This window comes from Anguilla anguilla, chromosome 2, assembly GCF_013347855.1.
Source record: "Anguilla anguilla isolate fAngAng1 chromosome 2, fAngAng1.pri, whole genome shotgun sequence".
In the NCBI taxonomy this organism is placed as follows: Eukaryota; Metazoa; Chordata; class Actinopteri; order Anguilliformes; family Anguillidae; genus Anguilla; species Anguilla anguilla.
Genome location: NC_049202.1, coordinates 58,094,809 through 58,107,440, shown reverse-complemented (window position 1 = coordinate 58,107,440; position 12,632 = coordinate 58,094,809). Strand labels below are relative to the sequence as shown.

Sequence of the window (12,632 nt, the reverse complement as noted above, 5' to 3'; positions counted from 1 at the left end):
AACCAGACACAGCTAGAAGTGGATACAGCCAGAACCAGATAGAGCTAGAACCAGTCACAGGCTAAACCCGACAAGGTCAGAACCTCACACAGTCAGAACCGGACACAGTCAGAACCAGGGAGCCAGAACATATATCAGGAACAAAAGGCATGTCAATCTCTCACCTTCATCTATCCATCACTCTCTCTCACTTCCTCAAACTCTTCCTTTCTCACCACCTCTAACTCCCTACCTCTCTCTCTCTCAGCTTCCCCAACTCTCCACCACTCTCTCTTCCTCTAGAACTCTCCTCATCTCTCCTCCGCTGTCCAATTCTCCATATTAATCCTGTTGTTCCCCCCCCCCCCCCCCCCCCCCGTGTGATTTGCGAGCAGGAAGGTCATCATGTGACGGCTCCTGAGAGATGGCCTGCGGGAGACTTTCTGACACACTGTTCCCTGTTCCCTGTTCCTGCTTCCGCCAAACTCGTCCCGACCTCCTCACAAGATTCATGGGTTAATTCCAATCGCTCATTCTGACGTGGCTTCAAAACGATGCCTGACTGAGCAAGGACGCTCCGTTTGCCTAATACACGTTGCCTCGACTCCTCTGTCCGCGTAGCTTTTCCTTGCATCTTTCCTCGCTTCCTCAGCTCCACCCATCGGAGGATGCAAGGAAAAAACGCACAAAAAAGATACGTGGACAGAGGAATTGAGGAAACGCGTATTAGTCAAATGAAATGTCCTTGCTCAGTCAAGCGCCTGTTCGAAGCCACATCAGTTACAGACGAGGCAGATGGGGAGAGGAAGATCCACAGACGGATCATTTATACGTCATGCTTCAGCAGACGATGCACTTGCGCATCCTCACTGAAGCATCCTCCGAGAGCGTCGTTCCTCCTCCAAGGAGCATTCAACAGGCTGGAATGTCCTGAAAGATGGCGACTCACAGGAGTCCCTGTCTCTCTGCAGCTTCATGCTCTGTGAGCCTGAAGGGCGATTTGCATTCAGAATGTTTTCTCAGTGCAGTCGGTGAGAAAACACTGGCAACCAGAGCCCTGACAAGCACCTGACCCTGTACAACAGCGTCCCTCAGCCACAGTGACAGAGTAGCCTGTGCTCAAGCAAAGCTACAGGCCACAGTGTTATGGCCACATGCAGAACACTGTGTGTGACAAAGCAAAGCTACAGGCCACTGCATTATAACACAGTTTAATCGCGCACAGTATAATCACACAGTTTCATTGCACACACACAGTTTAATCACACACAGCTGCCTCTTACCGGCACTCCTGCTCCTCCTTGCTGCCGCGTTTGGGAGTGTACTTCTTTGTCAGGTTTCTGGGAGTGAGAGAGAAAGAGTTACATCACTGCCACTCTGCAGACCATCTCATTCACAAACATAGTCCCTGTGTAAGATCCGTGACTGCACACTGTAATCTCTAATCAGTACCTGCAGCTCACTCTAGAGATGACAGGCTCACAGGTTACCTTAAATCTGCCATCATTGTTACTGGGTTTTTCGCTCTGAAATACTTTCGGGAAACCAAAACAAATAATTTGTTTAGAAAATAATCACTCGGTCATCTCTGTTACGGCATGCCATAACCTATGATTCCGTCATTTCCGACATCATCAAAGTCCACAGCCCCAGTCATCTCTGTGACCAATATCTGGTGACCTGTACTCCGGACGTCTGTCTGCAGTAGCTACCCGATACCAGTTATCACCATTACCATGACATTACCGCTCTAATCTTTACTCAAGTGATGGACATTGGCCAGCCAATAAAGCGCATCTGAATAATGCCATGTGACCCATCAGAGCGCACAGCTGTTTTCTTTGTGTTCATTCGCTGTTAGAGACGTGCACTGGCCCTGGGTCCCATGTGACCGTCTGCTCTCACTTCCTGTTCTCTCCAAAAGGAGGGAGGAACAGAGAGGGAGGAAAGAGACATGGGAGAGACAGTGCAAATGATTTATTTATATAAATGCATATATAACAATGAACGAGTGACAGACAAAAGAACAGACAGAAAGAGGTATATGGATAGTTATGCATACCAGCATATATAATCATTGTTTATACCAATAGTGTTTCTACATAATTGTTTACTATATTCAAACCAAAATGTTTTGTTTGTCATGCAAATAAGGCACGTGTGAATTTTAATGAGGAGACATCAAGTAAAATGCATTAATATTCACTTTCATTTTTTTTTTTTTTTTTTAAACCGATTACTCTGGTTTATGCTTTGATGTGCCCAGATATTTTAAGCGGGCAGAGTCACTATAAAGGCCATTGGAAGGGCGTGCCTTTTGTACGAACACAAAGTCTGTGTTTGTCATGACAACAGAGCAGCCAGAATTAGAGAGTAAAAAAGGAAAGAGAAACGGAGAGAAAAAGAAACCGAGTGAAACAGAAAGAGAGGACAATAAAGAGAGAGGAAAACGAAATGCCTTTCCTGTTAATCAGTGCCCTAATCGTGTGTCGCGCTACACACCCTGGCGAGAGGGCACACCCCTCCGAAAGAGAAAGGGCTCGGTCAACCGCTTCAGATAATCTGCCACCTGGCTCTGCAGCCGCAGATTGTAGTACGGAGGGAGGAGGAGGAATACAGAGAGGAGGAGTAAGCCACTCACAGACCTGTCAGTATTATAAATACTGTTATCATTAAGTCATGTTTTTTATTATTATTATTATTATTACTAGTAGTAGAGTTATTAGATTGTGGCCATATATATATATTTTTTTTTCAAATCTGGCATCTCCACTCCCACCCGAATTTGGAATGTCCAGTTCACAAACTGTGTACAAGTGCACTCACATACGCCCCCTGCTGCCGGCTCGGGAGAGCGAAGACAACCCGTGCTTCTCCCCCGAAAGACACCTGTCAGCCAGACGCTTCTTTTCACACCACAGCCACAAGCCGCGCATAGCAAGGGGGAAGGAGACCCAATCATACGTGAGCGCAGAGAGCTAGCCATGGGAGCTTTTAGCAAGTGAGCTACCATACCATACCAATGTTTCCTAGAAACCTTACCCCTAGCACCTCATCATGGAACGTTCCATAGCGCGTTACAGAACCTGATTACGTATTACAGTAGTATTCCAGTAATGTGGCAGTGCTACCGTCTGATGGGTCCCCAGCCCGAAATTCCTGCTCTGTTCAGGCGAAATGAAAGAGATTCCTATCATAGTACAGGTGACTTCACCTTGGAGCACATCAATGGCTAAACAGTTAGTGGGTGGATCTTGGCACTGCACGCATTCAAAGGCAATTCTCTACTGCCTGCAGTTCCAAAAATGGAACGACCACTTAAGTTAAGAGGACTACAGTAAAACATGTGAGTGTCCCTCTCCCCTGGGCGAAAAGCGGATGATAACCATCACCACAATGTTATAATCACCATGGAAACACTGTGGCTTTAACAATCCTGACCCGGTATGTATTTATTTATTTACTTACTTATTTATACAGGGTGGGCTGACTGAGCACACATGTTCTTTTACAGCAATGCCCTGTGAATGCCCCCTCAAGTATCCTAACCTGCACGTCTACGGACTGTGGGAGGAAGCCAGAGTATCTGGAGGAAACCCACACAGTCATGAGGAGAACACACAAACTCCACACAGAAAGGCCCCTGGCCAGGATGTGAACCCTTATTGCTGTGCGGTGACGGTGCTACTTACTGCAACCACAGCGCCGCCCTGTAGCCAATGCCCTTAGGACATTAGAGTCATTAGGGCACATGCCGCAGCAACATGAGCGTGGGGTTATAGTGCATTAGGGCGGGGTTATAAAGTGCATGAGGGCAGAGTCATAGTGCATTGGGCATTGGGAAGGGTGTATAAAGTGCATGAGGGTGGGGTTATAGTGAACGAGGGAGGGGTTATAGTGCATTGGAGCAGGGTTATTAAAATGCATGAGTGGGGTTATAGTGCATTGGGGCGGAGTTATAAAGTGCATGAGGGTGGGGTTCTAAAGTGCATAAAGGTGGGGTTATAGTGCATTGGGGCGGAGTTATAAAGTGCATGAGGGTGGGGTTCTAAAGTGCATAAAGGTGGGGTTATAGTGCATTGGGGTGGAGTTATAAAGTGCATGAGGGTGTGGTTACAGTGCATGAGGAAGGGGTTATTTTGCATGAGGGCAGGGTCACACAGCAGCCCTACCTCAGCTGTTTGGCGTAGTTCTGCTCGATCTCCGTCCTCTCCTTCACAAACTTGACGTACCGCTCCACCAGGTCCAGCCCAGACTGTGTGTGCTTGTCCAGCACGTCGTACTGGTCCTGCGGGGCCAGGGAGGGGTACAGTCACTTCGGCTCCGCGTAATCCCCAAAAACAAAATGCACCCAGCCCAAACAAAGCCAGCCGCGGCCTCCTCCCCCTGTGAGTGTGGCGGTGAAAACGCCCATGGCGTTCCCGACACCCCCGCGATCCCGCGGTGGGACGCTCAGAGAACAGCTTGCAGTCGCAGCCACCAGTCTCCCCAACGCTTTTCCTTCCCATTAACCAGGAAAAACTGACGTTCAGTTCAACCGCTCGACATTCTATGGCGTACCAATGTGTTTCAGACATAACTGTGATCAAGAGACATTCAGGGCCAAAATACAGGAGAAATCACACCCATGTCTATGATTCACCCATTTGTTTGCACTACTGCAACAGTCATTTGATAACGGTTGATGATTAGTGAGGATGCATTAAAAACTAGAGAGCCAATCAATTTTATAACCAACGAACAGGATAAAGTCCAAATCACCACGCTTTTATTATGAAGCGAAATTATTACTATAAATGAAACGGAGATAACACCAAACAAACCTTGTCTTAAATAGACAAGTATCAGTTTATGGAAAGCACCGCTCCTACTGGTTTCTCCTGGGTAAACACCTCACAGTCCCTTCCCATGATCCTCTCTGCCCACACCAGACGCCTAATGGCGTTAGGAAAGCACCTGATTATAATGGAAATCCCACCAATGCCTAGTGTTCTCCTGGTGAAACTACTTTCTGTTTTTAGGAAAACAGCAAGACATTTGCTTCTCCTTTTTCAAAATCCTACTTCTGCTTCCTCTACTGCTCTCCTCCTCATCATTCACTTCACTCGGCTCGTCTTCCTCAAATCCCCTCCTCCTCCTCCTCCTCAGCACACTCTGAGGCAGACGGTGCGCTGATTAGATGTGTGAGAGTGCACAATGCCTCACCTTTACTGAGGGCCTGTGATTTCATTGGATGCGGAAAACGAAATCAGCAGTATTTGAAGAGCGGGCCCTTTGCCAACGAGTAGTTAAACTGCCGTTTCCACACACTGCCAGTGAGGATTGATATGCAAATGAAGGTCCCGTGGCCCACTGCTGAATGGCCGCTGAACAAATAAAATGCTCCGCAGTCAGTGACGTGATTGGCTGGGCCAAAATAAAGGGGCAGGGATACAGATGAGAAAACGGAAGACTGTCAGACAGCCACAAAGCTGGTTTACTCCCAGCCACTGGAGCACATAACGATGGGGAGGAGAGGAGAAGGCCATTCCGTAAGAGCCCTTCTGTTTGCTGATTATTAGTGCTGTTCATGTTTAGACACAAGTTTAAAGGACTATAGAAAACACAAGCCAAGTATACTCACACACGTGCAAAACTATACAAGCATACAAAAGCGCCGCTTCCAGACCTGGCCTATGCTGTAGTAATGTCTCACATGCACACACACACACACACACACACACAAACACAAACACAGACACAAAAGCGCTGCTTTCAGACCTGGCCTGCATTGTTGTAATGTGACACACACATACACAAAAGCAATGGGGTCACGCTCCAGGCCCCTCAGAGGCACTGTGGGTAACGGCCCTGGTGATGTCACAGTAAGGCCACAGAGTGTTTGTGCAGCATGTCCCAATGCCAAACGCAGGCCTGTGAGGACAGCGCTGGGCGGATCACCATGGCAACACAGCGCCTAGCAAGACGAGGGACATTCCTCCCCCCAAGGAGCGCCAGGGCCGCACGTCAACATTCCAACGTCTCTCTCCCTCTCCTTCTTACACTCCCTTTCTCTCTCTCTCCTTACACTCCCTTTCTCTCTCTCTCTCCTTCTTACACTCCCTTTCTCTCTCTCTCTCTCTCCTTCTCACACTCCCTTTCTCTCGTTCTCACTTCCCACACCCTCTCTCTTGCCCCCCCCATCTCTGAGACAAAGATTGGATGCTATATTTGCTGGTAAACAGGCCATTCAGCCCATCCAGGCTCATTTACCACGAGTCCAGGACCCAGAGAGCCGCAGGGCTTGTTGGGATCCTGATTCCTGGACCCAGAGAGCTGCAGGGCCTTCTGGGATCCTGAGTCCTAGACCAGAGAGCCACAGGGCCTGCTGGGATCCTGATTCCTGGACCCAGAGAGCTGCAGGGCCTTCTGGGATCCTGAGTCCTAGACCAGAGAGCCACAGGGCCTTCTGGGATCCTGAGTCCTAGACCAGAGAGCCACAGGGCCTTCTGGGATCCTGATTCCTGGACCCAGAGAGCTGCAGGGCCTTCTGGGATCCTGAGTCCTAGACCAGAGAGCCGCAGGGCCTGCTGGGATCCTGATTCCTGGACCCAGAGAGCTGCAGGGCCTGCTGGGATCATGAGTCCATGATCCAGAGAGCCACAGGGACAGATGTTTTTGTTTTCCCCGTGTAATTAACAACCACTTCAGACCCAAGGAAGCAGGCTGGGGGTTAGCTGTGTAATCATCTACTTTAAATGAGCAATTAAGCCAAGAGCAGAGTAACAACAAAAACCTGCATAGCAGACCCTGCCGATCCCCAGGACCATCCCCGGGGACTCCAGTAGGCCTACAGACCATGTACGCAGCATCCAACTTGAACAGCCTGCGTCTGGACTACATGACCTAGAGAGCTGTTTGGCATGCTGAAATCTGTGTGTAAAGCAAGCACTTTCTGACCACCCAGCCCCCCATCTCCACTTCGTCCATCCTCACACTGATTAATATACAAATACACAGGTTTAATATAAGGTGTACAAAAACAAAAAAGCACTGCTAAACGACAGCGCTCTGCACCTTCACATAAAATCGCGACTGCACCAAACTGCACTACTGCCACAAAAACAGGCATTTCAATGACGAGTAAGCTACTTTTTTGTTGTATTGTTTACCGTTTTTTAAAACGCTGCAACCCTGACAGCTGCGGTTTTGTTAAGAAATGGTGCGCCAGCAAAGACTCTCAGACCAAAATAGAATGAGGAATTCTGCACACAGCGTTCTCCGACAAAAGAACCAGACGGCTCTGAGCGGCTTCTCGGACACCTCTGGCCTAATGAGTCCCTCAAGCCTCCCAGTGGCTGGGAATGTGAAACCGCAGTCACAGAGAACTGGACTGGTTCTCAATGTGTTTCAGCACTTAAAACAAGTCACTGATTGGCTAAATAGTCCTCCACACACTTTGTTTCCCAGCCTCTAGAATAGCACATAGTAAACAAAAAAGCCTCCAGACACTTTGCCCTTCCGGGACTGTGGTTTGGGATCCCTGCCACATACCAAATCATAAACAGCAGCCAATAAAGAAGGCCCTTTCTTGATTAACAGTCACACACTCCAACTAAAATAGGAACACTGTGGGCAGAAAAGCAGGTCTTTGATTTATAAAGGCACAATCAGATTAGAAAGAAGGGTGGACCATCCAGCTCTCCTATAAAATAAAAAATAAAAAAAGATTTGCAGCATCACAGTCGTGATAGAGATCTTTCTGAGCACGACTGCGTGTATTCGCCAGCTGAGGTTGGTGTGATCCCTGGTTTTTGTGGTATTCCGGCGCCGCCCTCCCCCCTGACCGCCATCCCATAAATGCAGTGCCTGATCCCAACCATTATAATCACAAACCGCGGCACAACCGCCATGGCACAACCGCCATGGCGACCGAGTGGGAGGCCTCTGTGTAAACAGGCCAGAAACTTCAGGAGCAGATCTCCATTCTGAATCCATTCTCTTCAATGAGACAAGAACATCCCTTCATCAAACTGAAGAAATTAGCAGTCAGTACCTCATATAAATGTTGGTGGTGGTTACTCTTTGCTGTATTTGCAGCAAAAGTGTTTTTATTAAGGAATCAGGCAATCAACATAAAAACGTTTCTAAATACTGAACTACAAAAATTATGAGGGTGCAAATTTCATAGCGACTGGTCAGATCTGCAAGCGTAGTTCTATGTTGTACATAATTTCTTCACACAACTGTTTGCTCATTGCCAACAATTTAAAAGAAGATTTGGCAGCCATTTTTTCATGTTACCGCTGCTTCTTTCTTGAATTAAAGGAAGGAAAGTTTGTGACTCGCTTCACTGAAAATTAATCATTTTTGGTACAGAAATTGGAACAATAGAATTTTGCCCCAGCTAACACAAAATGGTCCACTGGAATGCTTTGTCAATGTTATAACATTGCGACTACACGGCAGCAACATTGTGAGTATGTTCTGCGTTTGCTGCAACAATTCTCAACCTGTTGATTACAAAGTGCTGGTTCAGCTGGTACGACCATCTGCCAAGTCAAAAGGATTAAAGATTCTCTGCAAAAAGAACTCCTTGTCAAACCTGCTAAGGTGGACGGACGTTGGACCGTCTTTCACAACCCTGGGAAAAGATGGCCGCTCAGAGTCTCACAGCCGCAATTAGCGCCCCAGAGACCTCGAGGGTCACAGCCTCCGTCCCACCGGTGGGCTAATTTCAATAGCAACGCCAACCTGCCCATTTCAGAGGGAACCTTTCCTATCATCTCCTCATTTGCAGTAAGGTCAAATATGAACGACACACCTCAACAGCCGGGCTGTAGTTCTGCAACAACACAGCAAAGAGACATCAGGCCTGGGGTCAAATAGTCTTTTGAAGAACATGGGCTGTTTACACATCAGTGAAAAAATTTTTTTTAACTCCTGGAGGTTATGGACAATTTGGAAAGAAACATATTCCAATTCATTTTTAACTAGCATTCTGAAGAAAAATAAAACTTCTTTCCATGTTTGGTTAGTAAAATGTTTTACTGAAAATCTGCAGGGATGTGCAAGATGCCCTTCACATTTTACAAGGGTTAAAGTGTTTCAACAATGCACTGATAATGGAGATAGTGATGATGTCCATTCCAAAATATTCCATACAATTTCAGTGAGTGTTTATTTTTTCCCTATCCCAGCAAGTGCATTCTTGCAGATTTCAAGTAATTCCTGTAGCCTTTGTGATGGCGAAAGACGTTCTGTGAGGGGGGTGAGAGGGGCTCATTTGAGCTTCTTCTCCCAGCAACTGGACCCAAGTCATGTAGTCATACTGTATTAATGTCTGAAACCTGGACTCAACTCAACAGCTTACAACACAACCAGCCCTGGAAAAAAAAAACACGCCAGGCCGCAGTATGCTGCAAGCACGGCCACTGAGAGGGCAATTGTGTGCTGCCTTTATGCCATGGCCAATTACCTACATTGACCTTGTTGCCATGAGTTACCCCACAAGGGACTTACGGGAGCCAATGCTCCTCCCCCGTCTCCTGAGGAGTATTGCAAAACAGCAAACCATTCACACTGAACTTCCTGTTCAATAGACAGAACGTTTGAGAAGTGACTACATGTTCTGCGTGTTGAATAAGCACCTAGTGTTGATGTGACACGAGAACGCCAATAATAGGCCTAGAGATACTTTTTCTAGCCTAAATGTGAAGTCCGACTGGAGTTGAGTAAAGACACAGATCGATATTCCTGCAACCGACACACATAAAAATCCTAATAAGCATGCGGATGGCTAATAAACTTGCTCTTTCGCGTGCCTCGTCTCTGAAACTGCACAAGGCAGAACTAGCAACGCGCGCCAGCTAGCCCACATAGCTGATATGATGGAGACTATCATGGCTCAGCGCCTGCAGTGAACCAATGCCCGTCCACAACTAGAGTGTGAAAGAAACTCGTCAGGCACGAGTCGGCTCTGTGGGACACCGATTGTCAAACCTGGCTCAAGACCACTTAAGAATAATCTGTCAAAAAAAACTGTAGCGATTGATATTCGGCCGAGGCGTTTCTTGGCCCACGGCTTGTCTGGACGCCACGTAGGCCTAGGCTACTGCCCGTGGCGAATGTGCGGGGGGTGCGAGACTGACACTGCCACAGAAGTGCTCTTCTTACAACAGCATCCACAACCCGTTTAACCGGCCACCTATACACACACACACTGGTCCGTGTCTTTCCTGTTTACGGAATGTCGCACCGACGTCCCCTCCGGAACAAGTCAGAACACCGTCTTTAAAGAGCTGACCAAAAAAGACGCACGTTGGCCGCACTGCTGGACTCGGCTAGCCATGGAAATGGAGCGCAAATCGACCATGACAAAATAAAAGGTCGCAAGCAGACGAGGACAGATTCGTCAAATTATGATTTGTGATTGCCTTGATCACACAGAGACATTTTATTCCTCCTTGCGAAAGAGCTCGGCTGTGGTCTGCAGTTTGTAGGCTACAGCTGCTATTTAACTCCGAGAAAGTACCAATTTTACACAGATTAATTAAGTTAAACGACTCAAATAGGCGACTGCATTCTGGAGATATAGCCATAAATAAGTGGCATGTCCTGTTTTGCATAACAGAAAACAGTGCATTACATCACCACTCAAACGCGATTCCCTAACATAGAAAAAATATTATGATAAAATGTTATATTGCTTCTGCGATCTACCTTAGAATAACGTAGTCAACAAGTTAACATGTTGAGGTACACTTATTTAACTGGAACTGTAGAAATCCTGGCACCGAATCTGCGAATGGGTAGGACCTGGTACCGAATCTGCGAGGGATCGCCGATGAAGAAGCTCGTGCCAACAACACTGACCTAGACGCTGGTCACGCGAACACAAAGTCCTAAACAAGAGTTGAAATTTTTTTTTAAGCAAAGCAGGCAGGGTAACTAAAATGCCCTCGCCAAAGCACTGCGTAGCTTATTGTCCCTGCGGCTAAAATCTCCATAAAACCGCGCTTGGTTGTAGAACGAATGAACAAGAAAGGGAGGAAGCGACCTCGAAACCTAAAATTATCCACGGTGCCTTTTTGGGGGGGACATGGCATCACTGGCCAAATCCAGTCTTTCGGGACACGACGAGTAAATGATGGAGCATCGTCTGTGAAAATTAGGGCATAATTACTGCATATGCGAGTGGGAAAATTCCGCTGTGCGCGCATTGCTTGTGTCAAATGGAATGTGGGTCTGATTTAACGTTTAGGTAGCCAGCTATAGTCCAGGGGGGGAAATCACAAGCTTAAAAGCTAGCCGAATATCAATTATTTAACAACTTGCTTTGCAAATAACCATTTGGCGTGCACCAAACCCAACATTCAAGACCAACAAGACTGCAGTTTGTGCATCCAGTAAAGTCTTTAAGAAAACTCTATCGAACTTAAATCTGAACTTAAAACTATATTCTAATGCTTCAACCCTGAGTATTGGCATTAACTGTTTGCAAACTTCATTAACAACTAAACGCCTTGTCAGTCGACGAAGTTTTCTAGTCTTTCAAGGCTGTTACAGCATCTTGTTTAACCTGACTGTCGAGCAGGTTTACAATAGTAAATTAACAAATATTCCTTGTAACCAGATAACTAACACCGCTGTTAAACCAATGAACCAACCAAAACCTTCCCCAATATTAAAACAAGTGTGCACTAATTTATATTCATCCGGCCATCTAACGATAATGCTTATCAGGGTTATTGTTGCTCATGTTACCAGAATCTACGCGAAAAACACCAGTTACAGATACCGCCCACATAGCAAGTAAACGAGGCAACCGTAGCTAGGCAGCTCGCGCTCATCCCGCAACATAGGTATAGGACCTGAGGCTAAAGGAGAAACGAACTATCCAACATAACCTCATAAAATAATACTAAATTCACTCTATGCATGTCGCTGTAACTCAGAGCGAAAAAAAGAAATTCCGTAACGCGGTCGCTTGGCGCTGGAAAGAACATCCCTTGTTCAAACAATGTTTAAATATAAAAGGGTATCATTCTCACACTTGTGCAGAGTATGTCAAAAGTTAGTCCACACACATAGGCCTAGCTAACATTAAGTAAAAAAATTTAACTACAAAACGTTAATTTTCTAAATGGAAAGAACGCTGCATTAGTTTGCCACAGTTGCTCAATTCTAAATTAGCCTAGTAGCAGCCCCTTTCTGGTGATAATTCAGCTTTAGCCACTTGTAAGAACACGAAAACGTTACGAAAAAACAAATAACTTATAGTCAGGTATTTTTTTGTAAATTTACATTAAGGTAACTTTTGGTAGCTGCCTTCTATTTGTTAGCTCCAAATATCTACATTGTTACCTAAAAAACTAGCTAGCTTGGTAATTAACGTTTGCTAACAACTTACCCAAAGCTCTGTTCCCCAACCCATTACAGAGTTCCGCTGTAATTTATCCTTAATTTAAGCAGCGCGGAGTTATCCTGATGTTCAGAAGTCGCTGTTCAAAATGTATGAACAAGCTAGCTTGGTGGAGACTGCGGCAGATGCTGAATGTGGTTTTCTGTACTAATGTTTTAAAAAACGATATCGTCAGGCATTTTCCTCTCTTTTCTCTCACTTAAGTTTTGGCGACGCAAAAGTGGGATAAACTTGTTTCGTAGCGTCACTC

The 12,632-nt window shown here is 46.3% G+C and overlaps 1 protein-coding gene across 3 annotated transcripts in view; it reads right to left on the bottom strand.

Annotated features, from left to right (window-relative positions):
* The window catches only part of LOC118220900 (cdc42-interacting protein 4 homolog), a 23,485-nt gene extending 10,853 nt beyond the window's left edge, over window positions 1-12,632 (bottom strand). For all 3 annotated transcript variants that reach the window (XM_035405341.1, XM_035405342.1, XM_035405343.1), the window contains exons 1-3: window positions 12,371-12,632; window positions 4,152-4,267; window positions 1,263-1,319 (exon numbers count right to left, since the gene is read on the bottom strand). In XM_035405341.1, the coding sequence (XP_035261232.1) occupies window positions 1,263-1,319; window positions 4,152-4,267; window positions 12,371-12,394 (197 nt within the window). In that variant the 5' untranslated portion in view covers window positions 12,395-12,632. The remainder of the gene's footprint in view (window positions 1-1,262; window positions 1,320-4,151; window positions 4,268-12,370) is intronic.